This window comes from Condylura cristata, unplaced genomic scaffold (assembly GCF_000260355.1).
Source record: "Condylura cristata isolate star-nosed mole 26May11 unplaced genomic scaffold, ConCri1.0 scaffold00010, whole genome shotgun sequence".
In the NCBI taxonomy this organism is placed as follows: domain Eukaryota; kingdom Metazoa; phylum Chordata; class Mammalia; order Eulipotyphla; family Talpidae; genus Condylura; species Condylura cristata.
The window spans coordinates 49,076,728-49,104,193 of NW_004567111.1; the positions used below are offsets into that span (position 1 = coordinate 49,076,728).

At 42.1% G+C, this 27,466-nt stretch overlaps 1 protein-coding gene across 1 annotated transcript; it reads right to left on the bottom strand.

The window, feature by feature from the left end:
* Nucleotides 1-415: 415 nt before the first annotated feature.
* STOML3 (stomatin (EPB72)-like 3) lies at nt 416-25,519 on the bottom strand. The gene is made up of 7 exons (XM_004680225.2): nt 25,382-25,519; nt 11,582-11,685; nt 11,428-11,500; nt 8,727-8,809; nt 5,907-6,110; nt 4,825-4,959; nt 416-1,523 (listed from the first exon to the last, which is right to left on the bottom strand). The coding sequence occupies exons 1-7, from the start codon at nt 25,431-25,433 to the stop codon at nt 1,299-1,301; spliced, it is 876 nt and encodes a 291-aa protein (XP_004680282.2). The 5' UTR covers nt 25,434-25,519; the 3' UTR covers nt 416-1,298.
* Nucleotides 25,520-27,466: the final 1,947 nt, after the last annotated feature.

The following is a 27,466-nucleotide window of genomic DNA, read 5'->3' on the forward strand; positions in this document are numbered from 1 at the left end:
AGTTCATTATAGTATTTAAACATTTTTACAGTATGTTTCATGTTTTGAAGATGGTGTTTTTATGAGCTAAAAGCAATATACAAGACATTTTAGAGAATGAATACAGAAAAATCAGACAGTTATTAGCATAAGAGATAATAAGGGGAGATGATAATTGGGAAAAGAAGGGCAAAGAACAATCTGAGCTGTTTTGGAGTCCAAACCATATGTTGTCATGAATAGAAAGTTGTAGAAAGAAATGTCAAGTAACACTTAAGCAACTGGGCAAATGTTGTCATTAAAAAAAATGTAGGCGTGAGGAGTTTGCTAGGATTAGTACTAATGGTTCACATCTTCACTTCTTACCCCCACCAAGCTCTCTGAGGGAAGGAATAGAGACCAATACTGTATTTGTAAAACACAAAGTAATCTTCAACAAAGCAATTTTTAATATATTCACATCCTATGGCTTCTTTATATTTAACAAGCTTTTCCCCCCTGGAGAGTAGGATTAGAGTTTACAAAGAATTCTCCATGACTGTGGTTCCTGGGTTTACAACAGGAAAATGGAGTCTGCAGGACAATGCTCCCCAGTGATATCCACCAGCCAAACCTTTTACAAGCATTCTCACTTGTGAGCAAATAAAGGAACTGGAGACCCCCCCCTCCTCGTGCCTCAGCCACCCTGAGATTTTGGTGCTGAGAGGCCGAGACTAGGCCACACTCTCTGCAGGAGGCCAAACAACAGGCCAGGTGAGGCCGTGTGCTGATTGCAGCCTGCCTGGGGTTAATGATAAGTTCGCAGCTGGACGTGCTTCTGTCTTTAACCTCAAAATAAGTCATTATTTCAAGCATAATTTTGGAGGGCAGGAGGGCTGCTGTTATTATTGGAAATTCACCAAATAATTACTTTGGAATTATGAAGCAAGGAGCTAGTGTAAATATGAGGCCTGTGTTTTTTGATAGATTATCAAAAGTGCTGCTAAAAACAATTTACAAGTAATTCTGTAGCTTAGTCAGGGTCAGAGATTTCTTCCCCTTACTGCAAGAAAGCTCCTGCTAAAAGTAGGGACAACTACTCAACTGCTGTGATGAGAACAATGGGAAGTCTTTTAAGTTCTTAAACATAAAAGTAGTACACAAACCTCATGTTTTGCTTTTTTTTTTGGTAGCCTCTATAACATTTCCCTGCTAATGCTATTCCAACTATGACATTACTCTGTTTAAATATCAATTATCAATATTTCTCTCTGCCAAATTGGTTCTAGATAGAATTAGCTGCGACTCCCTAAGCAAAGCCTGGCTAAGGCAGGAGACCCTCAGGCTCTGTTAGGAGCCTTCTTGTTGTCATTGTAACTGAGACCACCCATGCCCTCTAGTATATTCATGGGCAGAGGAAACACAATGGTGGAATTCTTCTCTGTGGCCACAGTAGTCAAGGTTTGTAGGTAACGCAGTTGGAGGGCTATGGGTGACTCAGTTAGGACCATGGAGGCAGACTTCAGAGATTTGGAAGCATTCATTTCACCTTCTGCAGCAAGAACCTAAAACAACAGAAATAAGAATTCAGAAATTACAATGTACCTTTCTGTCTAATGTGTTCTCTGTCTGATGTGAGATCTCTGTGATCTCTCTCCCAGCTTCCAGCTTCACCACATGCATTTCATGTAGTTGCTTCTTTGGCAAGGATAAGCATTTTACATCCTAATGTGATTGGAGAAATTCGAGCAGACTGCAGGAAGCAGGGAGATAATTTATAAATTTTTAGTCCCTAGATTTCATTTTCAAACAAAAAATAAAAGCTCTGTCTTTAAGCCAAACAGACACTCGAACTTCCTCCTTAGTAATGCTTTCAAATCACTTTGGGGACTTGACATCTGCTGCAGGAAAGTCTGAAATTCCAAAGTCTGCCTTTTTCTGTTGTTTTTACTTATCTTAAGAGAGATTTTTAGGTCATTCTGCTGCCAACTTGGTGTCATTCTTACAATATAAGAATTTTCTCAAATTGCCTGCCCTCTTAATTACAAGTAGCAGCAAGAGCCAGTCTGATAAGCCTTGGCAGTCTCTTAAGTAGTACTTGCTGCTCTTCTAGTTCTCAGAGGGCCCAAGAATGCCTGCAACTCTGCTGTGCCATCTGTGGGCACTCACTGCCCATGCACAAGTGTACCCCACTTCCATGATGCCCAAGCCCGCCACTGCTTAGAAGCTGCTGGAGTTTAACAGAATAGACCAATGAGATAGCTAAGGAGTGAAAGCAGAGGGAAACCTTCACCGATGCACAAGTGAGACTCCAAAGAGCATACACAAAGTCTTCTCATCTCCATCAGCTCCTACTACTTCAGAAAATCTTTCTACACAGACATGAGAGCTATCGAACTAACAGACTCAACAACACGAAGGGTATGGCATGCTTGCATCTTATAACTCTAACCTGGCTTTCATTTCATTGTTCCTCCCTTTATCCAATACACTTAACATATTAGAATAAGGGTGTCAAAAATCATGCACTAAGTCCTTCCTGGTGGCATAGGGGTTAAAGACCAAGGCTATCAAGCTGTCACCAGCCATGGTGAGGCCTGAGTTTGATCCTCAGCCAAGGAGCTAACACATATGGTGCTGCAGACGTCTCCTGACCTGCCCTCTGCTCCCCTCAGCAGTGTATTTCAGTAGCTTCACATGTTCTGCTCCCCACTCTGTCTCTGGTGAATCTTCTCACTTCTGGCCTACACTCAAGCTCTTGTATGCATAAACAATAAAAAAAAAATTTTTTTTTAAAGCAGGTACCAAGTTGGTTACATCAAAATCACCACTTTCTAAAATACAGCTTCTGGACCCAACAAAGACATTGCTTCACTGAGTCTGAGCCAGACCTGGGAATTGGTATTTGTTTTGTGCATGTCTCTCAGGAGATCCCCACGTAGCATCCTTGATCACTTCCTGAATTGAGATAAATCCCAGGAAGGAGCCAGACTTGGAACCTACCTTGCTTAGTTACTTCTCATGTTGCCTAGCACCCTATTAACCCAAGGTAAGTTCCAAGCTTCCTGAGGTACATACATTGATTACATTGCTCATTATTATGTTTTCTATTTATTTATTTATTATTTAAAATTGAACTAACTTGCTGGAATATCATGGATCAAGTATATTTGATAGAGACTCATTCTTCCCATAACTTCTGTAGGATATATTTATATCACTGAGTCAAAATCGTAGCAATTATTCTGGAATATTTGGTGATAGCTAAGACGTACCCATTTCTTCTGAAGCACAGACATCAAAACAGCATGTGTTCTTACTTGTTTAGAAGCCAGATATGCTCAACTTGGATTTCCATTCTTGACTGAATCAGGGACCTTGTTGTATGGATTTCCATGGATCTCCAACAAGTATCAGATTGATTCTTTATTATTGGAATCTTTTTATGAGGGAGTTTTGTGAAATAATAGCCCCTTCATTTGTAAACCCTGGTATAATTCCCTGTGTGATTTCGGTGCATTTGTCCTCATAAATTTACATTTATCTCATTCTCATATCAAACCATTGTTTAATGAGCATAAGCATTTCCGGGGTCATTTTTACATGTGTCAATTTGTCTTCTGTTAAATGCGTTTTGGCCCTAAAAATTTAGACAACTTGCTGAAGAGGTAAGAAGGGTTGCAGATTTTACCTTCTTACATGATTAAACAAGCTACAAGTCTTTCAAAACATGTATTTTATGTCTTAAAATAATTATACAAGTCGTTCAGGGTAGGTAATGTTATCCCCTTAATTGAGAACAGAAAAAAAGACCTATAGAAGATAAAAGACTTGTCTGAAATCATTAATTTTATTCTAATTTCTAAGGCTTTTGACTCCGCTGTACCACATTTTCTCTAAGTATATTTCTTTTTTCAAAAAAAGATTTATTTTATTTATTTATGCATATAATACCTGGGGTGTAGGCCAGAGGTGCAGGGGGTGAGGGAATTCACCAGAGGCAGAGTGAGTAGCAGAACAGGCAGATCCACTGAAAAACACTGCTGAGGGGAGCAGCGGGCTAGAGAGGAGAGGTCTGCTGCTCCATGTGGGTCAGCTCCCTGGCTGGGGATGGAAATGAGGCCACAGTGGCTGGTGATAGCTTGCTAGCATTGAGACTTAACCCTTGCACCAGCAGGGAGACCCCTCCAATTATATTTTACTTTGTTTTATGGAGTGACTTATAGATTATATTTTCAAGAAAAGGTTTCTAACACACTAAAGGGCTAGTCAGCATGCATAGCTAGAATTACAACTTGGAAAATGCAGTTTTGTGGGTAACCAGACATCCTCCAGAGATAAACCAGTAGGATGTTCAGGAGATAACCAGTTGTTTTCTGGTAGTGCCCTAAGGGTCTGTTCCTCAGGCTTTTGGGGACTTGTCCTCATTTCCTTTTTTTTATTTATTTTATATTTTATTTATACATACAGAACTGGGGGTACAGGCCAGAGGTGCAGTGGCCGTGAAAGGATTCACCAGAGACAGAGTGGGGAGCAGAACAGGCAGAGTGGCAAAGTACACTGCTGCGGGGAGCAGCAGGCACGTCAGGAGAGGTCTGCTGCGCCCTGTGGACCACCTCAGCGGGGAATTGAAGTCGCACTGAAGCAGTTGTGACTAGCTTGCAGTGCTGCGTCCTAACCAGTTGCGCCGCCAGGGAGCGCCCTCATTAACTTTTAATTCAGGGGGAAATACTCAGTATAAACTGAAAAATGAAACCTTCTTCTTATCAAAATAAATGAGAACCTGATCTTTCAATCAGGCCCTATCCTTCCTTGTCTGCCCCAAAGCTAGGCAGCTGGCCCTGCAGTGCAGAGAGGTTGCCTTACCCTGGCCCTGGCTTCCCGAGTGGCCTCGGCTTCGGCAGCCATGGACCGCTGCAGCTGCACGGGGATCCGGACATCTTTGATTTCCACGCGGGCCACCCTGATTCCCCACAGCTCCGTGGCATCATCGAGTAAGGTCTATTTCCAGATCAAAAGAAAAGGTCATCAGAAAACAAATTTCTCATGCTTTTTTGTATTTGTTACATAAAGTCTTCTTTTTTTCTATTGTATGTACAGCTTTTGGAGTAAGACAGTTGGAGGAAGCAACAGGAGGTAGCACTGCCTGGAATTGAGATAAATCCTGGAAGGATTCAGGAAGAAAACTTGATAAGTCTTAAAGCAGGATCCACTCCATAACCATCCCTAACAAAGTATTAGTTATTCTTCTAGACTTGTACAAATTACCCACATTTGCTTGTCACTGATAATCAAGCAGGCCCCAGTGAGCGCTTCCCTGACAGACCTGGACTTTGTCCTGGCTTTGCCAATAAATGACATACTATTTGCCTTGCTCTGTTAACCTCTGCCCTGAAGCCAAATCTAAATAGAAACGAAGGTAAATTTTATAGAGCAGAAGAAGCATAAAGGAAAAAAGATGTTCTTGTCTTTTGTAAAAGCTTCAAACTGTAGGAGCTGCTTCTGGTTATCCTGGAGTTGGGCCCATGAGAAAAGAATGCCATGAGAAATGGTGAGACTTGATGAGTAATATCCTCCAAGGGGAGTAGATAGAGGCTTTTGTGTTACTATATCACCAGTGAGCCTTTGCATTTCTGTGGTCCTGGCAGAAGCCAGGGAGGTGGTGACACCTCAGGACAGATCATTGACTAACTATGAAAACAATGACTCAGCAAACTCCTATAAATGATAAGGAATGTTATCATGCAGAACTGAGACTGTCTCATAAAATCTTGGGTATTTTGTGCTTAAGAACTGGAAGAGATGCTAAGAAAAATCAAGGTTGAATTTCCCTCTTAACATTACCCACGGGAATCTCAGGCATGTTGGGGTGTTTTGAACTGCAGTTATTTGATGATCACTGATAATTAAAATGAATGGACTAAAGATGCAAGCTACTAATTCCTTACCTGGATGCTGTGGGCGATCTCTTCTCTGCCAGCTAAAATCTGGGACAAGGTCTGTGTCCCTAGGACATTTCTGAGAGTGGTCTGCGCCAGCAGAAATGTGGCTTGGTGGACATCATTGACATTAGCCACAGCCGAGACTGCGCTATAGATCCTATAATAGACAACTCCATCCACTTGAGTGGTCACAGAGTCTCTGGTGAGGATCTGGGGATGGAGAACAGGAAAAAGCATGCCTATGATTCTCACAAGTGGCAGAGAGTTGGCCAGCCAAGCCCTCACCACAGGAGAACCCATACCAGTGGTCACCAAAATTCTGTTCTACCTGGAGTATAATAACATCGTACTTGATACCAAAATTATTTACAGGGGTGTTCTGTATCTATATTTGCAGCTTCATTTTAGGGAAGTCTTACAAAATTCTGTTCTACCTGGAGTATAATAACATCGTACTTGATACCAAAATTATTTACAGGGGTGTTCTGTATCTATATTTGCAGCTTCATTTTAGGGAAGTCTTACATCCCTAGGCAGAAGCTCTTGATTTGCCATGCTGTAAAAAGGCAATTTTGGGCGCTCTCCAGTGGCGCAATGGTTGTTAAAGCACAGCACTGTAAGCAAACTGCTGCAGCTTCAGTGTGTGTTTGACCTCTGGCCCTGGAGGTGATCCATATGGCACAGCAGAACTTTCCTGCCTGCTGCTCCCCTCAGCAGTGTATTTCAGTTTATCTGCTTGCTCTGCTCCCCACTCTGTCTCTGGTGAATCCTTTCGCCACCCCTGCACCTCTGGCCTGTACCCCAGCTCTGTATGCATAAATAAATATTTTTTTAAGATTTATTTATTTATGCATACAGAACTGGGGTACAGACCAGAGTTGCAGGGGCAGTGAGAAGCTTCACCAGAGACAGAGTGGGGAGCAGAACAGGCAGATCGAAGAAGTACACTGCTGAGGGGAACAGCAGGCGGGTCAGGAGAGGTCTGCGGTGCCATGTGGATTCCTCTGGGGCAGGCGGGGATCGAACTCATACGGAAGTGTCTTAAGCTTCTTAGTGCTGTGCTTTAACCCGCTGCACCACCAGGGAGGGCCAATAAATAATTGTTTTAAGGCAATTTCATTTTAAAATGCCATGGTAGAATGTTTCTGAAATCTGCCTTCCCGACAGAGACAGGACACTTGTTCTCTGATAGCTGAAACCTTTCTTATTTGCAAGCTATCAAACTTGATAGCAGTCCTTCTTAGAAAGCATAGATGGCACCAGAGACCACATTCTATATTCAAATAATGAAAACCCATTTAACTTTAGATAGCATAAAACACTCTCAATAATGTGACGAGGCACTTTGGTACAAATGAGCGCTTTCGGGGAGGGCTATGGTCTGGGACCTAGAACCCCCTTCTTCCACCCAGCGCTATCTACTATGAGCCAGAAAGCATCCAGGGTCCCTGAGCACCCAGCATCCTGAGCTCTAGTATGACTATAGCTGAACTCTCAAGCAGTTTCCTCGTGCCATGGAGACATCACTGATGGGTCTTGATTGAGTTCCTTGGTCCAGAGAGAATATGAACATTTACTCAGAAGTGCTGATTTTCTGTGTAATCACCTTTGTGTTCCCCATAGGGGTCCTACGTACATTTTTCTTTCCTCTTCCGGGGTCACTATTGTTGTCAGAATGTGACGTGATTATTATTAACTCTGTTTCTAACCCTTTTATTGCCCAGTTCTGTTTTGAGTCATTTATTTGCAGTATTTTAAGAAATGAAAAGAATCGCTTGCAATCCAAATACAGGGCATTGTGGGTAGTGCCTGCCCACCCTACTTTGCTGCACGTGCGCACACACACTCAAGTTGAACAATGGAGTGATACAAATATTACAAAAAGAAATCTTCTGAGGGGATGGTGAGGAAGAATTTATCACTAGAATCCATAACCGGCAAACACTTGTCCGCCACTAAATTACGCTCAGCTCTCCAAGATCTGCTCTGCTGTTCTCTGTTCCAGTTATTCTGCCAACTGGATCTCTTCTCTCAGGCTTTATCCTGCCCAGTCACTAATTGTTCTTGTAACAATTGAACCCTTACCCTTGGCTTCACTCACATTTGATAAGACAAGACTCCAGAAGTCACCTAGAGTCTTTCAAACAGACCTCTGTGGGAATTCAGTTCACTCTCCCTCTTATATTAAAAAACATCCTGGCCCTCCCTGGTGGCGCAGCGGGTTAAAGCACTGCACTGAAAAGCTAAAGCCACTTCCGCATGAGTTCGATTCCCGCCTGCCCCGGAGGTGACCACATGGCGTGGCAAACCTCTCCTGACCCGCCCGCTGCTCCCCTCAGCAATGTACTTTGTCGATCTGCCTGTTCTGCTCCCCACTCTGTCTCTGGTGAAGCCTCTCGCCACCCCTGAGCCTCTGGCCTGTACCCCAGTTCTGTATGTACAAATAAAATAAATCTTTAAAAAAAAAATCCTATAAAATTTCAACTATCCAGGGTCCTCCCTGCTGGTGCAATGGACTAAATAAGTACTATGAAGCTATCACAGCCACTGCAGCATGAGTTTGATCCCTGGTCAGGTGGCTGACCCACATGGCACAGCAGACCTCTCCTGTCCTGCCTACTGCTCCCCTCAGTAGTGTATTTCAGTCCATCTGCCTGTTCTGCTCCCCACTCTGTCTCTGGTGAATCCTCTCACTCCTGCACCTTCAGCCTGTACCCCAGTTCTGTATATATAAATAAATCCTTAAAAAATTTTTTTTCAGCTATCCATAATAGGAAATATATAAGTTTTATTTATTTCCAGTAAAATGTCTGTAGCCAACATTACCTCTTGTGGAGGAATATTGCAAGTAACAGTTCGAAGATCAACTTTGACAAACACATCTATGCAGGGCAGGACCAAGATTAAACCTATGAAAAAGAAAACACAGTTTAAATGTTCACCCCATTGAAAATAATTACAACAAATTAGCTCTTAGCTAAATGATACATCATTTTATGGGACTATAAATACTTCTCAGATGATCTTCACTATGTACAACTATAATCTTGGAAACAATTATTTCTCCAATCAATGATTAATAAAAGTGGTACCCTAGGAACAGAAATCACTTGTTGTGAAGTTAAAGAACCTTGACATTTAATTTTTAGATTTTATTTTTTAAATACTCAAACTACTTCTATCCAAGTGTTGGATATGGCATTAATTTAAAAGATTATTTTGGAAATCAGTTTTTTCTGTTTTAAAGGTATCTGTATATGAGATTTAAATAAAGACCTCTTACTATGAGTATAGTACTTATCAAATTTTTCACTCATCTTCATTCATAAGAATGTTAGAATTGATGCCCTCCCTGGTGGTGCAGCGGGTTAAAGCACAGCACTAAGAAGCTTAAGCCACTTGCGCATGAGTTCCATCCCTGCCTGCCCTGGAGGAGATCCAGACCTCTCCTGACCCGCCTGCTGCTCCCCTCAGCAGTGTACTTTGGTAATCTGCCTTTACTGCTCCCCACTCTGCCTCTGGTGAATCCTCGAATTGAAATCTCCCTATAATTTCAGAGCCCCTGAAACCAGCGTATGGCAGAATTTACAGTCTCTCCATCGCTGTATTCTGGTGCAAATATACTGGCATCCCCAATGGTAAGCACTTTTGCCTCTGAATTCTATAGCATTTGGGTTGGGCTGAGGAGGGGAAGAATTTAGATAAGGTAACTTATTTGAGGATCCTATAACTCTTTAGGATTGTTCTGATGAAGTCTTTACAGCAAGTATTACAAAGATTAAAACCATCAGGCAGGTCAACAAGATAAAGACACCAAAGAATTTCCATTAACAGGAAGATGGGTTTTTTTTTTTGTTTTTAAACAAGAAACAAATTTTTAAGTTGAGTACCTTGGAAAGGACTGGAGTTACCAACAGAAAATTTTGACAAGGTGTTTTCTGTTTTGGGGTCTGTAACAGAAGGCTTCCCCAGACTTTTGCTGACAATTACTGCCTACTTTACTTCCTTTATTATTGTCAGGTAACTGGTTAAGATCACAGTCCTCAGCACTAGAGAGAGTCAAATCTCAGCTCTACAGCTTACTAGCTGGTGAGCTGGAAACATAACACCTAACTTTTCTTAGCTTTATGTTATCTAATAGATATATGATGTTAGTGAAGATTAAGCATGATTCAACATTTTAATGAAATAAAGTACTAAACTCAATGTCAGTTATGCATTAATGCTGAGGAACTGACAGCTCTTATTATTAATATTTTTATTATTAAAGGCTAATTTACAAAAGTGAAGTAGTTTCCATTAGCAATTTGGCTTGTTTCCCTCTGGCTCTTATAACATTCTGAGGTAACTTATTAGCCCCAGAGACTAGTATGACGAGAATAATTATCTTGGGACATTTAGTAGTGAAATCTTCTGGGGAAATTCGTTTAAAAGAGGTACACTTTTCTCCAGAGCCTCCAGGGTTCTCTGCCTCTCTCAAATCCTACTCAAAACCCACCAGATGCACATAATTGAAGAGGGGTTAGTCTGGTTCCATAATCCTTCAGTTGGATGAGCTTCACACCTCATTTTAACACACTCAGGGAATTGAGAATAAGAAATTCTTGCCTTTTTTCTTTTAGGTCCTTTATATACTAGACAAGTAGGGTTATCCTTCCTGAAATGGCCAAGACTCCTTAACATTTTTCTCCTTATTTTCACACATAAATACACAAATATGTTGTATAAATATTTGTATATTTATGTGTGAAAATAAGGAGAAAATGTATATTTATACACCATATTTGTATATTTATGTGTGTGTACTGATATATAATATGTATTTATATATCATGTAAAGACATCTGGACGCCTATCATGGTGGATGACATAGTGCAGAGCACGCAGAATATTACAGCAAATCAATGTTCTTGCTGTCTAATTAGAGAATGATTTTACTCAAATACATCATAATAGAAGACAGAAAACAAATGTTATTAGAGAAGTATGCTAATAACCATGTTTTTCATGTGTCTTCTACGATGTTGTTTTAGTCTCTTCTTTCAAGGATGTTACGACTTAACCATACGAAAGTGCCTTTTTATGAGACAAAAACATGTATTGGTAATGTCATATAGTTAAAGAAACATCCACTGAAAGGAGTTATGACTATTAGATTAACATCACATTTCTATGAAATTTCAGTGCCTGATACCCTCCTCCTCATTCCCACCCCCCAAATTCAATCTTTTTAATCACATCAAGAGTTTGGAACATGTTTCCTTCTGGGTTTCTAGAGAATGATGGAAATAAAATACTACACATGATGAAAGGAGTAATACAATGGCATTAACTCCAGTTGCACAGGAAGGCAGGGCCTTCAGGCTCCTGTGAGTTTTCTCTGCCTCTCATTAGGTACATCCAGGGAAAGAAATTACTGGGGGCAGTAATAGTATTGGTGGTGGTAGCAGCGGCAGTAGTAGTAGTAATAGTAGCAGCAGCAGTAAGAGGTGCCCACGGTCTATGCAGGGGCACCACAGTGTCATACCTGGCCCTTTGGCTTTGTCGGCTTGGATGCGTCCCAGTCGGAATACAACAGCACGTTCATACTCCTTAATGATCTAAGAGATTAAGGGAGAGCACTTAGTCTTAATGGTCCATCAGCTCGTAAAGGGAACCCAATTTATTTCCCCCGGCATTACCTTTAAGCACATCCATATGGAGACAGGGAAGGTAATGATCATCAATAGTAAAGAAAGGGAGAACAAGATCCAGCCACACACACCGAGTCTGTTGTTGTTGATGCCTAGGAAAGAGCGGGAAGCAAGTTGGTAACTGTGATTTTTTTTTTTTTTTAAGATTTATTGATTTATGTTTACTGGAGTGTAAACCAGAGGTGTGGGGTTGAGAGGATTCACCAGAACAGGCAGACTGACTGAAATACACTGCTAAGGGGAGCAGTGGACAAGACAAGAGAGATCTACTGTGTCATGCAGGTCAGCTCCCTGGCTGGGGATCAAACTTGTGATGCAGTCACTACCCATAGCTTGATAGAACTATGTCCTGAACTCCTATGCCACCAGGGAAGCTTTGGTTCTTTAAAGCCCATCAAACTGTGTGTGAGAAAGAGAAAATTTGAGCCTGCGGGGACTGGGGAGCCATCTAAATCCAGGCACACCCAAGAATTCAGTAAACATGCAGGCACACATGCATATCACACACACATCCATTCATGTTTTAGATTAAAATTGACCTTCACAGAGCCTCCCTGGTGGCGCTGAAGTTAAGTCTCAGTGCTATGAAGCTATCATCAGCCACTGCAACACGAGTTTGATCCCCAGCCAGGGAGATGACCCACATGGCGCAGCAGACCTCTCTTGCCTTCCCCTTTGTGTCCCTCAGCAGAGTACTTCAATAGAGCCATCTGTTCTGCTCCCCACTCTGTCTCTGGTAAATTCTCTCAACTCCCCCACAAATCTCTGGTCCACACCCCAGTTCTTTTAGGCACAAATAAATTTTTAAAAATAAAGTAAAATCATTTTTTGGAAAAAATTGACATTTACTCTTCAAGGAAATTCTCCAAGCAATCAATAATTATAGTTACCAGGCCTCTCTGGTGGTGCAAGAGATTAAAACTCAGCACTATATAGCTATCAGCAGTCACTACAGCACGAATTCGATCCCTGGCCAGGGAACTAATCCACATGGCAAAGCAGACCTCTCCTGTCCCACCTAGGACTCCACTCATCAGTGTAATTCAGTCCAGATGCCTGTTCTACTCCCCATTGCCTCTGGTGATTCCTCTTATCCTTCCACACCTATGGCCTACAGCTCTTGTATGCATAAATAAATAAATAAAAATATCTTTAAAAAATATAATTACCATTACATTTTTTCTAAATACAGAACTGGGCACAGGCCAGAGGTGCAGGGGCGATGAGAGGATCACCAGAGACAGCGTGGGGAGCAGAACAGGCAGATCAACGAAGTACACTGCTGAGGGGAGCAGCGGACAGGTTAGGAGAGGTCTGCTACGCCATGTGGGTCCGGGGCTGGGGATCGAACTCGCACTGAAGCAGCTGCAGCCAGCTTGCAGTTCTGCGTCCTAAACCGTTGTGTCACCAGGGAGGGCCCTACCATCACATTTATATAGGACTTCCATGGCTTTTTATTCCCAAGACATATAAAACATTGTTACCCAGAGTGTAATCCATGAATGCTATTTTTAAAAAAAGATCCTTTACCCCCCATAACTTTCTAGGCAGCCTTGCAGATAGATGGCTAGGCACTATTATCCCACTATTATCCCAGAGGAAGACAATGTAGTGCAATCTAACACATTTCGAAATCTTTGGGTAGGAGATTCTATGAAAGTCTCTAACTTACCAATGCTGTGGCTAGGTAAGCCACTTGAATTTTTGACCTTCTACTTTTTCATTTGTAACAATTTGACCTGGGGTCTTGATGAAGTTGTTAAGAAAGCAGCAGAGCACCTGCCATGGTTGGTTGCCCCCTCCAGATTGACACGGCAATACCTGCTATTCTGGAACATTGGGGTGTCATGGGCCGTGAGTCTAACAGTGCAGCACACAGGCAGCTGGGATCAGCAGAGAAACCCAGCTACCCTAAATGCCATGGGTAAGCCCTAGACAATTCCAGAGCAGTTGCAGGCTCATCACAGAGCTGCATAAGCAAGTGTTTGTCACAGGAAATCCTGACATACAGGAGCTCCTGAAGGGTCCCATCAAGTCCTTGCATCATTACATTTGAGCAAGACTCTGCTTGGTACTAAATGTGCTGAGAGAGACAAGAGATGGAGAGATTAATCTTCCAAGATTTACACCTGAGCATTAGAACTACCCAGGACGCTGCTGCTGGGAGAATTGCGGAGCCTGGGGGTGTCATTAACTCCAGTTAACGTGGGGCTGTGAGCACTGCCGCTGCTTCCCTGCAGGCTGTAGCAGCTCAGCTGTGTGAGCTGGGGTAGCTCTAGGGGAGCAGGAAGCACATCTGTTGAAGCTTCCAGCAGAGCGAATCTCTCAGACAGCCTTTGCCTCGTCACAGCTGCCGCAGTTAGAACCAGGATGCTGTGTTGAGAAGTGGGTTTGAGGATTACAGTTCAGTCTGAAAGGATGTACAGGGATTATATTACAATCGATACTCAGAAATGTATTGCCTTCACTTCAGCCTGCACAAGGCGATGGCTAGAGCCTTCCTGTAAACCTGAGGGAGGAAGTGGAGGGATCACACACACTGTATTAACCACTAAGCCGCCAGCATGTTTCATCAGCTCCTGCTTTATCCACATCCATGGCTATATTATTTCTGTGGGTAATTGTCATAGTACTGTAAAGCTGTCATTATACGCTTGCCTCATAGTAAAAAAAAAACACAAAACTGGAATTTGCCACGCTGAACAAATTGTCCCTTGATTTCTCATCCACCCATTTCACAAGTAGTTTCTCAGTGATATGCCAGGCACTGTGTCAGAGCTGAGGACGCAAAGGTGGATGAGTTGGGGAATGTCGCATCAAGAATTCAAGTCCAGGGGGTTACTAGGGGTTCTCTCAGCACTATGAATGTGTCCACAGCCACTGCAGCACAAGTCCAATCCCCATCAGGGAGGTGACCCACATGGCACAGCAGACCTCTCCTGTCTCACCCGTTCCTCCCCTCAGCAGTGTATTTTAGTAGATGCTCCTGTTCTGCTCCCCACTCTGCCTCTGGTGAATCTTCTCACCGCCCCTGCTCCTCTGACCTGTACCCCAGTTCTTGTATGCATAAATAAATAAAACTTTTTAAAAAACAGAATCCGATTCCTGCAGGGGAAGAAATAGAAGCAAATTGATGGGTCAGAGCTCAGCTGCACTTCCCTCTAGGAAGTCTCTAGCTGGTAAGTGAATGACTGAGTAGACTGAAGCCTGTGTGTAGTCATGACAAGAACAGCAGATCCTTAGCTTGATCTGCAAAGAGTAAGGTAAGATCATGATAGACAAAACCAAGGCCCATGGCTACTGAGACCAGAAGGACTCGGGATTTTAGATTGGAAGGACTCAAATATTTTGCAGCCAGAAAGCTTCCTGGTTACTGTTATCATTATCATCTGACCCTCTCTAAGTAAGTTAGAGACTCGACCACCCTTATTGACTTAGGCAGTGAGGCAAAACCAAGCTTGTAAAAGAACACCTCTGGGGCTTTGTCTCTGGTGCTAAGATACAGTCCATAGCACCAGGGGAGCGTTAAATACCTGTTAGGGTTAAGAGTAAACACTGGAGGCAAGATGGTAACTTGTGTGAGGCCAGAAAGCAGTGGAAAGTAATCCAAGTTGCTGGTCTCCTGTAGATGGCATTAGCAATGGAAGTGACTTAGAGCAAATAGAACAGGCTAGGTGACTTGGTTGCTTTTCCCTAACTTGGTCAACAGTATTTACATATGAAATCAATACTAGATGCAATTCTTGCCCACAGATTTGTCTCACTATAAATTCACTTCCGGCCCTCCCTGGCGGCGCAGCGGGTTAAAGCACAGCATGAGAAGCTAGGACCGCTTCTGCATGAGTTCGATTCCCCCCTACCCCAGAGGAGACCACAAGGCGTGGCAGACCTTTCCTGACCTGCCCGCTGCTCCCCTCAGCAGCGTACTTCGTCGATCTGCCTGTTCTGCTTCCCACTCTTGTCTCTGGTGAAGCCTCTCGCCGCCCTTGAGCCTCTGGCCTGTACCCCAGCTCTGTATGCACAAATAAGTCAATCTTTTTTTAAAAAAATCACTTCCTCTCTTATGCAGAAATAGCTATCTTGATATTAAAACATTGCTTAAAAACACCAACACAGGGCTTCCCTGATGGTGCAAAGGGTTAAGTCTCAGCACTATGAAGCTATCTGCAGCCACTGAACCATGAGCTCTATCTCTGATGTCCAGCCACAGAGGTGACTCACATGATGTAGCAGCCTCTCCTCGGCAGTGTATTTCAGTAGATCTGCCTGTTCTGCTTCCACTCTGTCTCTGGTGAATCCTCTCACAGGAGACATTAAGCAAGGTGCACTCACCTTAAAAACGACTTGAAATTATCTGCCAAAGCTAGGGCTGTGCCTGCTTTATGATTCAGTATGCAACTTCTAAAGGGTACCTGAGAGAAATGAGGCTAATTACAGTAAAAATCAAATTTAGATGGCTCATTATAAATTTATAAGGAAGAAAGTAGAAAGAGCCATCCAATCCAGCATCAGTAGAATGAATAAAGTGGAATAGTCATACGCAACAATACTATGGTAGCCCCCTTTACCTGTGATGATTACCCTCAAATATCCCCAGTGTAATACACAAAACCACAGATGGTATCAAACCCTATAGAATACTGTTTGTCTCCTGTACATACATGCCTAAAGTTTCATTTGTAAAGTAGGTACTGTAAGAGATTAACAAAATTAACTAACAAAATGGAACAATTATAACAATACACTGTAATCAAAGTTATGTGAATATGTTCTCTCCACCCCGTAGCTCCCCATATATATAATTACAGGTAATAGTTTTGGCTGTGGTTGATTTCAGGTGATGAAATTGCAGAAAATAAAACCTCATTAGAGGCGGAACAATTTCTGGCTATACTCAGGTTGAAAAGACATGAAGTTAATATCATATACAAAATATGATGCATTTTATTGTTAGCATCTTGGGCAAATAAGCCAGACATAAGCATACACTTTTATCAGCTCATTTCATTCAAGAACAAGCAAAGTTAACTTATTATGTTTGAAATCAGAGTAGGAGGCTGGATTTTGAAATTGTGCTTATTTGTCTCTGGGGTAGTATTTGGGAAAGGAAGAAGAAGCCTTTGATGAATGGAAATATTCCATATCTTGATTTGGGTGATGATGGTGCAGATTTACATACATGAAGCCTGAGGAATAACTGAAGACCAAACAAATGAGAAAAAGCAAAAGTGGTTTATTCTGAACTTGTTATGTGGAAAGTCGGTCTCCATCACATGTATCCAACAGAGACTCAAAGTCAGGCAGTGGTGTGAGAAAGCTTTAGAGGAGAAAAAATGGAAGTCTCCTGTTTTGTTTTGTTTTGTTTTTTTAAATTAATACATACATAGGTGCCTATAATAGTCTCACTTATAAATCAGGTCATACTGACTGGAGGCTACAGTCATGAGAAAGCTGGAGGTGAGCCAAGTGGACTCCAGGCATCCTGATAGGACTAGTTAGGGGTGCACACTTGACTTTCTCTAGTTGGTTTAAAATTGAACTTACATACAAAAAGATAAGAAGCTCTTAGTTATTTATCAAGACTTAGCCATTTGGGACCGATAATTACAGAAGTTATTCCTTGATTGCTACAAGAAATAGCAGGTGGCTTCCCGCAAGTCTGACTTCCAGCAAAAGGGATTCCCGGTTGTTGATAACCTTGGGTTGTTTCCTGGGCAGAGTGCTGCAGGGAGTGGGTCATCTTTTGTGTAAGATCCGACCACTGTCCATCCATACTTTCAGCCTCTAAACAAACCTAAGACAGGCACACTTTATTAAATATCTCTCATGATGAAATAAATAATTCAGAGGCAAGAGGCTTTAAGGTGAGTTTCTATTGTGGAAGGAAGTCTTACTGTTTGTCTGCATTCTCAGAATTAAGAAGGCAGAAAGAATGAGAAACCTTCAGCAAGTCATCCCGTGACAGACAGGAAGGGTGAGAAGAGTTAGCACAGAGTCCACTGGACCTGATGCTGATTGAGACACCTTCATTTGAGAGCTAGATGGACCTCAAGTTAGTTTCCTCTTCTGTTAGCACATGACAGCCCATTGTGGAGTTAAGTAAATAGAGAATCATCAGACATACCCTAAGGCACTCTAGTTAGCCAGATCACTACCTAAGATTTTCCTCAAGGTGTATTTTCGTCCAGACAGTCCTAACTTTTTTCTCAGCCTGACTAAATGCTGAACAGTTTATTTCTGACTCCAATCCCCTCATTTTTCCTTTTCTTAAGACATTTTCTTGAGAATACTTGCCATTACTAATGCTTTCCTGCCCCTTTGAAATGCAAATCATTTTATAGGCCTCTTGCCAGAGCTACAACCCAGATTTTTTCTTTTTCTTTTTAATGATTTATTTACTTATGTTACAAGAACTGGGGTACAGGCCAAAGATTGGGGGTAGGTGAGAGGATTCACAAGGGACAGAGTGGGGAAGCAGAACAGGCAGAGTGACTGAAACACACTGTTGAGGGGACCAGCAGAGAGCTCTGCAGTACCATGTAGGTCACCTCCCTGGTCAGGGATTGAACTTTTGCTGCAGAGGCAATGGCTGCAGATAATTTCATAAGTGCTGTGCTTTAACCTGTTGAGCCACCAGGGAGGGCTCCAACCTAGACATTTTTTAAGGCCCCTCACACCTCAAAATGTTATCATCATCATATAGAGCATCCCTGGCCCTGTCACTCAGACTTAGAGAAGAGGAAGACAGGAGCTTAACTTCAGCAGTCACCTTGTTCCAAGTTGTGAAACTACCACCTGTATGAAGACATGAGTCATCAATTAGCACAGCGAGTATGGCCCATCATCACCCCAAAGTTCCTAGGATTCCACCATCCAAGCCTTCACCCCCTTTGTTTCAGTGCTTTGTTCAGATGGGGCTCAGGCTTCTCTCCTCTTAATAAATCTCTCTTGACTATTTAACTTTGGTGCAATTTTTGATTTCATAATTAATATAGTATTTAGTTTTACTTCTAATTTTTTTTTCCTTCACAAGAAAAGATTCTTTTTTTTTAAGATTTATTTATTTATGCATACAGAACTGGGGTACAGGTCAAAGGTGTGGAGGGTGAGAGGATTCACCAGAGGCAAAGTGGGAGCAGATATAGGCAGATGTATTGGAAAACACTGCTGAGGGGAGCAGGGGGCGGGTCAGGAGAGGTCTGCCAAGCCATGGGATCACCCCCTGGCCTGGATCAAACTCATGCTGCAGTGACTGCAATAGCTTCACTGTGCTGCACTTTAACCCTTTGCGCCACCAGGGAGGGCCCTCACAAGAGAAGATTCTAAAACTCAGTGGCAGGTACTCTGGTTCACCTGGGTAAGGGAGCCCAAGTCTTTGCAAGAACCAGATTTGGAAGCAAACATTCAACAAAAGCCCTATCCTGGAGGATTTCTAACTCCTAAAGCAATAAGGCTTAATAAGCTCTTTATCTCCAATTTTTAAAAAATTATATAATAGTTTATTTTTACATCATTTTGTGCCTTTTTCCACTTAAATTGTAATTCCCGTGGATTTCCCACCACCAATTTACCGGTGAGTTTTAGAAACTTAAAAAGAAAATATCAGACATTGGGGGCAAAACTGCTAAATCAGAACTAGATGCTCTCACCATTACCAGTAGCCCAGAAGCTACAAAATCCTATAGTCATACAGTTTTGCTAAACTATTGTAACAGGGTGGTCCCCAGGAAAAGGGGAAGTTCCAGGTACCCTGCCCCACCCAGAAGGAGGGTGGAGCTGAGGAGAGAAGAGAGAAGAGAAAGAATCAGAGAAGAAGGAAGCAGGATGGAGAACCAGGAGGAGACCTGAGGAAGCCCATGGAGCAGGGAGCATGTGATGAAGAAACCGTGTTTGTTTCCTGACCCTGGACTGGTTAAGGCAGATGTGTGTGAGAGACCCGTGGGGAGGTGACTGTGGCAGTGTTTATCTTGATTTTGATTTTGCTCTTTTCCTTCCAGACTTGTCTGGCCATTTCTGACCCTTTTCCGTGGGTCCCAGCCAGAAGGTCTTATGGTGGGCTTTCAGGCTTTGTTTTGGACCAACCCCTTTTGGTGGACTTTTGCCCACAAGGGTAACTTCAGGTGTTTGACTTAGAAATTATATTCTTTGTCTTCCGTGTTCTGTATTCACTGTATTAAAGTCCCTTTTCATTAAAGTCATATATGTTTTGTCTTGATGCGGCAGATGGTAGAAAACCTATTTGGAGCAGGCAGGTTTGGGGGTTCAGGGATGCCTATCAGATAGGCAATCTCAACTGCCAAACGATATGCTTGGTCAGTAAGGTAACTTTATAACACATTTACAGAGTTCCTTGCTACCATTTGATCAGTCTTTAGAAATATTTAAGATATATTTTGAAATTGAGGGTTCACAAAGTTGTAAAAACAAAGCTCTTAATGACTTGTCCCCCACCCCTGCTGTTAGGAATTTAGGTGTCCTTGACCCCGCGGGAGCTCCTGCCCCAGGAGCACCTTGCTCTGCAGGTCCTCGTGATGAATCCCAATGGGGCTCGCTCCCCATCATTCAAATGCGTCAGCGATGCCAGCCATTCGGAGCAGCCTCCGGCCCCCCTCCACTCCATGCCTGGGGGCTCAGCACACCCCAACTGATTTGCAAGTGGCAGGCTTTGGGCAGTCTCTCACCTCTGGGTCTAGGTAGCTAAGCCACACACCAACTGCCCTCTTTCTCCTGCTACGCTGGAGTTGGCTCCCAAGTCCTGACACATCTTTTCGCCTCTGTAGGGGGTTTTGTGTCCCCCCAGTCAGCTGGCAGGGAGCACATTCGGTCTCGTTCACCCCAATCTTTGGATGATCCTCTCTGCATATCCAGGACATCCCCTGTCTCCACTTTTCATAGTGCATTCTCATTTTCACTTCACTTCCCTGTGGCTATTTAAGAGCGGGCATTTTATCTTTATGTCTCTAGCTCTTGCGCCATAGTGCATTCTGAATTCTTTCACTGAGTAGATGAAATGAACGGCACACTTGATGCTTTGAACTATCATGCTCAGCAGCATAACAGATGTATTGACTTGTTTGAAGTTTTTGGTCTGGAAATAATGATCCATCAGAGGAGATTCTGCCTTTTCTCAAGAGAGTCAATTAACCCAAGGGCCATATGCCCTTGCATTTTCTTTCTACAAGCTGCCTTACCTCACCCTCACCTCTACACCATGATGAGAAGGAAATAAGCAAATCTCGTTTCCTGCAATACTCCTCTCTTCTACTCTGCCTTTCCTGTTTGAAATATTAGTACTACCAGTAACACCTAGTACAACTACCTTATCCTTAAGCTTCATGCCCAAACATTTTTGTGGCGGTGTTATGTAAAACAGTGATAAATTTAAAAAAAAATTACTCTGAACGTACATCAATGGAGGGATAATTAAGTAAAATATAACATGGCTATACAAAATTATGAATATTTTTACATTTGTATAAACATGGAAAATTACTATGGTATAATGTGAAAAGGAAAAGAATAATGGAATGTAAAATTATACGGACAGAAGAAAATTAGTAGAAATATATGCATTAGAAAAAAAGTTGGGAAAAAATGAATTTGGCAGTGGTTAATTTTGAGAGCTGGGTATATGATGACTTATATTGAGTTTGTAGTTGTTTTGATACCTTTATAATTTTCAAAGGCAATTTTAAGGTAAGAAGTTAATCATGTTTAGGACCTCCCTGGTGGCGCAAGAGTTTGTTAAAGCAAAACACTATGTGATGGAGGAAGGAATGCAGGGGATGCATCACAAGACTGAGTCATACGCAGGGGACAGATAGACGGGGCTGGTGCAGCAACTGACACAGCCATAACATCAAGGTCCTCAGGCACCAAAGCCGAAGTCCAGGATGCCCGGGATGCCTGGATGTCTCCAAGAGGTCCTAGCAGATAACACTGTTGGGGGCTGTGCCTGAAGCTCAGACCCAAAAGGTAAAAGATAAAGACATGGAGACGAAGCTCATCAAGAAATCTCCAGTCCTCTCAAGTTCTACCTAGGCTAGCAAGGAGTGAGCCCCTCCCAAGGAGAAACTGCCTATATCTGGCAGTCTCGCCACCAGCACAGGGCAGCTGTTCCACTGCCCACCTGTGCCTATGCAGGTGCTTCTTTCCACCTACTCTCTCCCTCTGGGGCAGCAGCCTCCTGCCTGCCCATGACCATGCTGGGACCTCTCTGCATTGACCTCCCCCTGCCTAGGCCACTCTCTCTATGGGCCCTCTCTACCTGCAACTATGCAGGCCTCTCCCTCTGCAAGCCTGTCCCTTTTGGGGCAGCTCTCCCTGCCCACGTGCACCTCTGCAAGTGTCTTTTCCTCTCCTGTCTCTTTCTAATAAACTTACTCTTTATATATAACTGAGTCTCTGTCTCATGAAGAATCTGGCCATGTGCCACTGAAACGGGAGCTCTGGTGAAACCTTTTCCAGAGTGAACCCAAGAGCCCCTCAACTCAAAAGATGACATCACTCTGAAGCTATCAGCAGCCACTGCAGCATGAGTTTGATCCCGCCCAGGGAGCTGACTGACATGTTGCGGTAGACCTCTCCTGTCTCACCAGCTGCTCAGCTCAGCAATGCATTTTAGTATATTTGCCTGTTCTGCTCTCACTCTGTCTCTGGTGAATCCTCTCACCCCCTACCTCTGGCCTGCACCCCAGTTCTGATATGCATAAATAAACAAATCTTTAAAAAAAAAAAAAGGAAATTAATCATGTCAATTTTAAAGAGTCCTTTGTGTTTCCAGAGGAGGAAATACCTGGTGCTTCCCATGGGAACTGAATGGGATAGGAAATGAGGACAGTCACCTTCCCTGGACCTGGGGATGTAGGGTTAAAAATGCTTTCAGGAAGTTCACCTCCAGAGAATCAAGGATTGAAATGAGAAATATAAAATCTAATGTGAAATCCTAGGGGCACACACTATCTCCCCATCACCAACACATCATCCTCCCTCTTGTCTTTTTCTCTGAACTGTACACACGGTTGTACCAATGAACAATTTTTAGGAAAATACCACATTGTTAAAAAAGAAATAACCAGAGTACTCAAAGTGTGGTCTCAGTCAGGCAACCTCACCATTGGGAAAGAACACGTTTGGAAATAAAATCTTCATTCCATCCTGCACCTCCCAATCCTAGAATTCAAGCTTCTCAGGAAGTCTTTTGCACAGTAATGTTGAGAAGTTCTAAAGTTAGGAGGATCAAGTTTTCAATTAACTTCATTTTAACTCTTAAAAAAAAAGAAAAGAAACGGGGGTGGGGCGGGGTGGGGAGGGAAGTGCACTGGACTATGGTGATGGCATGGTGAGAAACCCGAGAGGATTACAATTGAGATGAAAAAAAAAAGTACAAAATGATGTAAAAATAAACTGTTATAAAATAAAAAAAAGGAAAAAAAAGAATCACAGAAGACCATCTATAATGTCTCTTGAGTAAATGAGCGAATAAATGTAGTTGATACATGAATTTCATGAATACTATCTGAAAAAAAAGAAAGTAAGAAAAGGGTGAGAGAATTTCAAAGGCTAGGAAATAGTGGCATGCTAGTAAATGGTTAATAGAATTCCTGGGGGGGGGCGGGGAGGAGAAATTATAAGAAAGTCAAAACGAAAAACAATGAACAACTATAAACCAGAGACATTTAAAGGGAAATAGTATCAAAACTGGGGTGAAAAGAGCACACGGAGGGACTATGCTGATGGCACACGGGCGAAGTGGTGGTGGGAAGCCCACGGGGATAGCAACCGAGATGAGAAAATACACAAAATGGGGAATGATGTAAAAACTAAATTAAAATAAATTAAAAAAATTAGAATTCCCAGGAAAGCCTTGTTTCTTGCATTGTAGAGACTCTGAATTATCCTTGTCACACCCTGATTGTGGAGTTAGGAAGAGACACCTGTGGCTATGAAATCTAGGACGCACCAGAGACACCCTCTGCTCCACAGACTCCTCCAGGAGCTGAAGAAGGACAAGACTGTTTGCCTCATCCTCTCAACATTTGTGAATGGAAATTCCTGCGCACCTCGAAGGACTGAGAATTTTTTTTTTAATTTGTACAAAATGGAGGAGGGCAAGACAAGCTTTTCTCATAAATCTCACAGGATGATTGATACTACATCTTATAAACTGCCCAAGGCAGTGAAATCAGAAGTTGCAAAGCACAAACTCAGTTTTCTTTGTTCCATGATAGTGCAAGTTTTTCATTATATTAAACAATCAAAACCAAGAAGACCCATGCACACTACTAAATAGGTCATTGGACACTGGGAATAAAGCTTCTATCCTAGAGTGGGGTATAGCTAATATTTCAACTTATAAAATGGAAATTACAAGGCCCCATGACACTTATTTAAATGTCCTAAAAATGATGGGAACTCTTATTTTCTGTTGTGTATTTTCTTTCTTTCTAGTGAAGTAACATGAGTTCACAACACAGGTTTCAGTGCTTACTATAGTCCAGTCACCATCCACTGCCAAATTATTCCCTCCGCACTGTTCCCTCTGGGTTTTTGTTTGTGTGTGTGGTTTTGTTGTGTTTGCTTGACTGCTTTGGCTTTTCATTGATCCTATAAGTGAGTGAAGTCATAAGGTGTTTGTCCTTCTCCTTATTTAGCATAATACCCTCAAGGCCTATACATGTCAAAAATGGACAAGCTTTCATCTTTTTTATGGCTAAGTATTTTTCCTTCATGTATATATAACACAAACCTATAAAGGGTGATCTTGAAGAGATCTCACACTTGCACCTACAAATGACATTTACTGTCTCCAGCATATCAGTGTTGCCAATGCCTACTTTTATTTTTTTTTTAAAGATTTATTTATTTGTGCATACAGAACTGGGGTACAGACCAGAGGTGGTGAGAGGCTTGACCAGAGACAGAGTGGGGAGCAGAACAGGCAGATCAAAGAAGTACACTGCTGAGGGGAGCAGCGGGCGGGCCAGGAGAGGTCTGCCACGCCATGTGGTCACCTCCGGGGCAGGCGGGAATTGAACTCATGCGGAAGCGGCTTTAGATTTCTCAGTGCTGTGCTTTAACCCGCTGCGCCACCAGGGAGGGCCAACCAATGCCTACTTTTAAAAACTGTTAATGGCACATGTATTCTCTGCTTCTAGCTTATACTATGATTTTTTTTTTTTTGGCAATATAAAGTGTAGGGTTGGAGTTAAACTACATGCACATCATTATCGTCATCACTCTGTGAACATCAACAAGTTTTAAACTCTCTAAGACTCATTCTTCATATTCAAAACTGAGATTATAAAAGAATCTACCTCAAAATTATTGTAGGATTTAGAAAGATAATTCAAGCAAAATGATTTTGTAATACATAATAGTCACTAGGATTAAAAGTAGCTATTATGCTTGTGGCTAAACTAATTCTCTAACATTTTTCTATTCAGCAGGTATAAGGAAATGCAAACCAATGTTTCCTTTTAATCATAGCATCATTGGGTGATACTTTAAAATGGATACATTTCAGCATGCTCAACATATGTTTGCTATTTAATGAAAAAAAAAGAAACAATAAATACAAAGGCTATCTCAAACTGAAGAAAAAGAGCAAGTTACAGACTGCTGATTATAAAGCAACTACAACCAGGGAAGTTGGAAGACATTAAAAAGCCTCAATATTCATTAATGTGCCCAGTGCTTACTCTGAACTCTTGATAATGCCACATGCCACGGTCTTTGCATTGCTTTACATGTTATAAACCAAGAGTAAGGCAGGAGAAAGGAGCTCACCCACTAAATTCTCTTTATCCTGCTTCTCGGGGGAGGATGATCCAGGATCCATCTCATTCTTGAGAAGCTTTTATACTTGGCAAATTTTCATGGGTTAGGAGCAAGCCTGGGCTCCAGGCAGCAGCCCCGATGTGCTTTAGAGAGGGAAAGAGGAAAGAGGCAGAATGAGGAAGAGAGAGCAGGAGAGCAGTTCCTCTTGTATAGTGAACACCCCAAGGAGCAGTTACCCTGGTGAAGGAAGCCCGTTCGTATAAACAAAAGGATTCCTTTCATCAGTTCACACTGTCTTTGTTCATAGAGAAAATTTAAAAGAATGTGACCTGTTGATGGTGTTACTTCCTGTAAAATATGACTATGCTAAGCAATGTTCTTACCATTTGTACTTTGTGGAACATTTCTTTAAATCTTGTATACTTTCCTCACAACAATGAACCGGCTTTCTAGTGATCCTTATGTTTCAACCAATTCAATGTACATACTACAGTGAGTGATCTTTTGAAACCAAATGCGACGTCACCATTCTGCTTAAAAGAATCCAAATGACTGCCAGTTGTTAGTATAGCGAAAACTAAAATCCTACATGTCCTACAAGACCTGTCAGTCTCTCCCTCTCTTTCCTAGCTCACTCACATGACACCCCCTTTACTTGCTCAACAAAAGTCCCACTGGCTTTCTATCAGTCCCTCTACAGTTTTGTGTCCTCTGTGCCACAGGACCTTTGCACATGTTAACACAATCATCATAATTTGGATACATTTGTTTTCTTTCTCTAGATCAAGGGTTAACTAACAATAACCTGTTAGACGAATTTGGTCTACCAGTTACTTTAATAAATAACATATTATTAGAACACAACCACCTCCATTTGTTTCTTTTTTGCCTGTGGCCATTTTTGCATTGTATCTGCAGAGTTGAATAGTGTACACATAAGCTGCAAGGCCTAAAATACTACTTATAGTATTTTATATTTATAGTATTATAGTATTTACCAAGAGGGTTTGCTGACTCTGCCCCACATTGAAACCTCAATGAAGAACTGACAAGGTTTTTTGTTTGTATTTTTATCACTTACTATGGAAGCTACATTTAGAAAAATGCAGCCACACACACACAGTTGATCTCTGTGCTGAATAAATACTGTTTTAAGATAACAACTCACAGATGGCAAAGTTGTTTCTTGAGTTCAGATCCCCACACTCCTGCCCAGGAGACTTTCCATCATGCTACTTGGAAATCAAGGATAACTTTGAGTCACTCCAATGATAAAAAATCACCACTACTCTTTTCTGATGATCATCTTTCTCATGTCAGTATTTCACTTAGTAGTTTGTTTCCTTTTATTTGAAAACTAAACAAACTCTGATCTTTCCTAGTCATCTCATCTAGTTTTTCTTCTCCCAATCATCTAGCTATTTTCTTCATTCTAAAACCTTCATTTTAAATAAACCTCCCAGATTACAAGGGACTTTTGCCAGCTACCTGATAACCTTAATTGCCTGCTTCACAAACTCAAATTACAGAAATAATTAGGGCTGTCATCCACACTTTGTAATTATAAGAATAAATATGGGATATTAGAACCTTGGGATGGGAGGCTGGGACCAGAAATACAGGTGAAAACAGAGCCACACGCAGTCTCAGGGTCAGCGACAGTCTGTTTTGGACCCCTCCCCCTCCTCGGCATTGTTCTCGTGAATCCTTGGAAATGGCTTGATGTGGAAATGATGTCAGAGGCATCGTGGGTGAGAAATCAGATTCTGGACTTACTCTGTCCAGACATAAATAAATTCTAGTTTTACCATGAGCTGTGTGACACTGGGTAACTTACTTACCTCATGTTTGTTTAAATCTGTGGTGTGGCCTTGACGCTGTTTTCTACCAGAGCTGTTTACATGAGAACACCACAAAATATCACAGGTAAGATACTCAGAATAGTGACCAGCATTAATCAGTGGTAACTATTATTACACAGATGGAAGCTGAGCTTGTTTCTCAGGTCTTAGCTATCTTCTTTCCAAAACAGGATGTTGGGTACTTTTTCATATTTTCCCCTTGTTTCAAGGGTTGATACATGACTGATTAGGC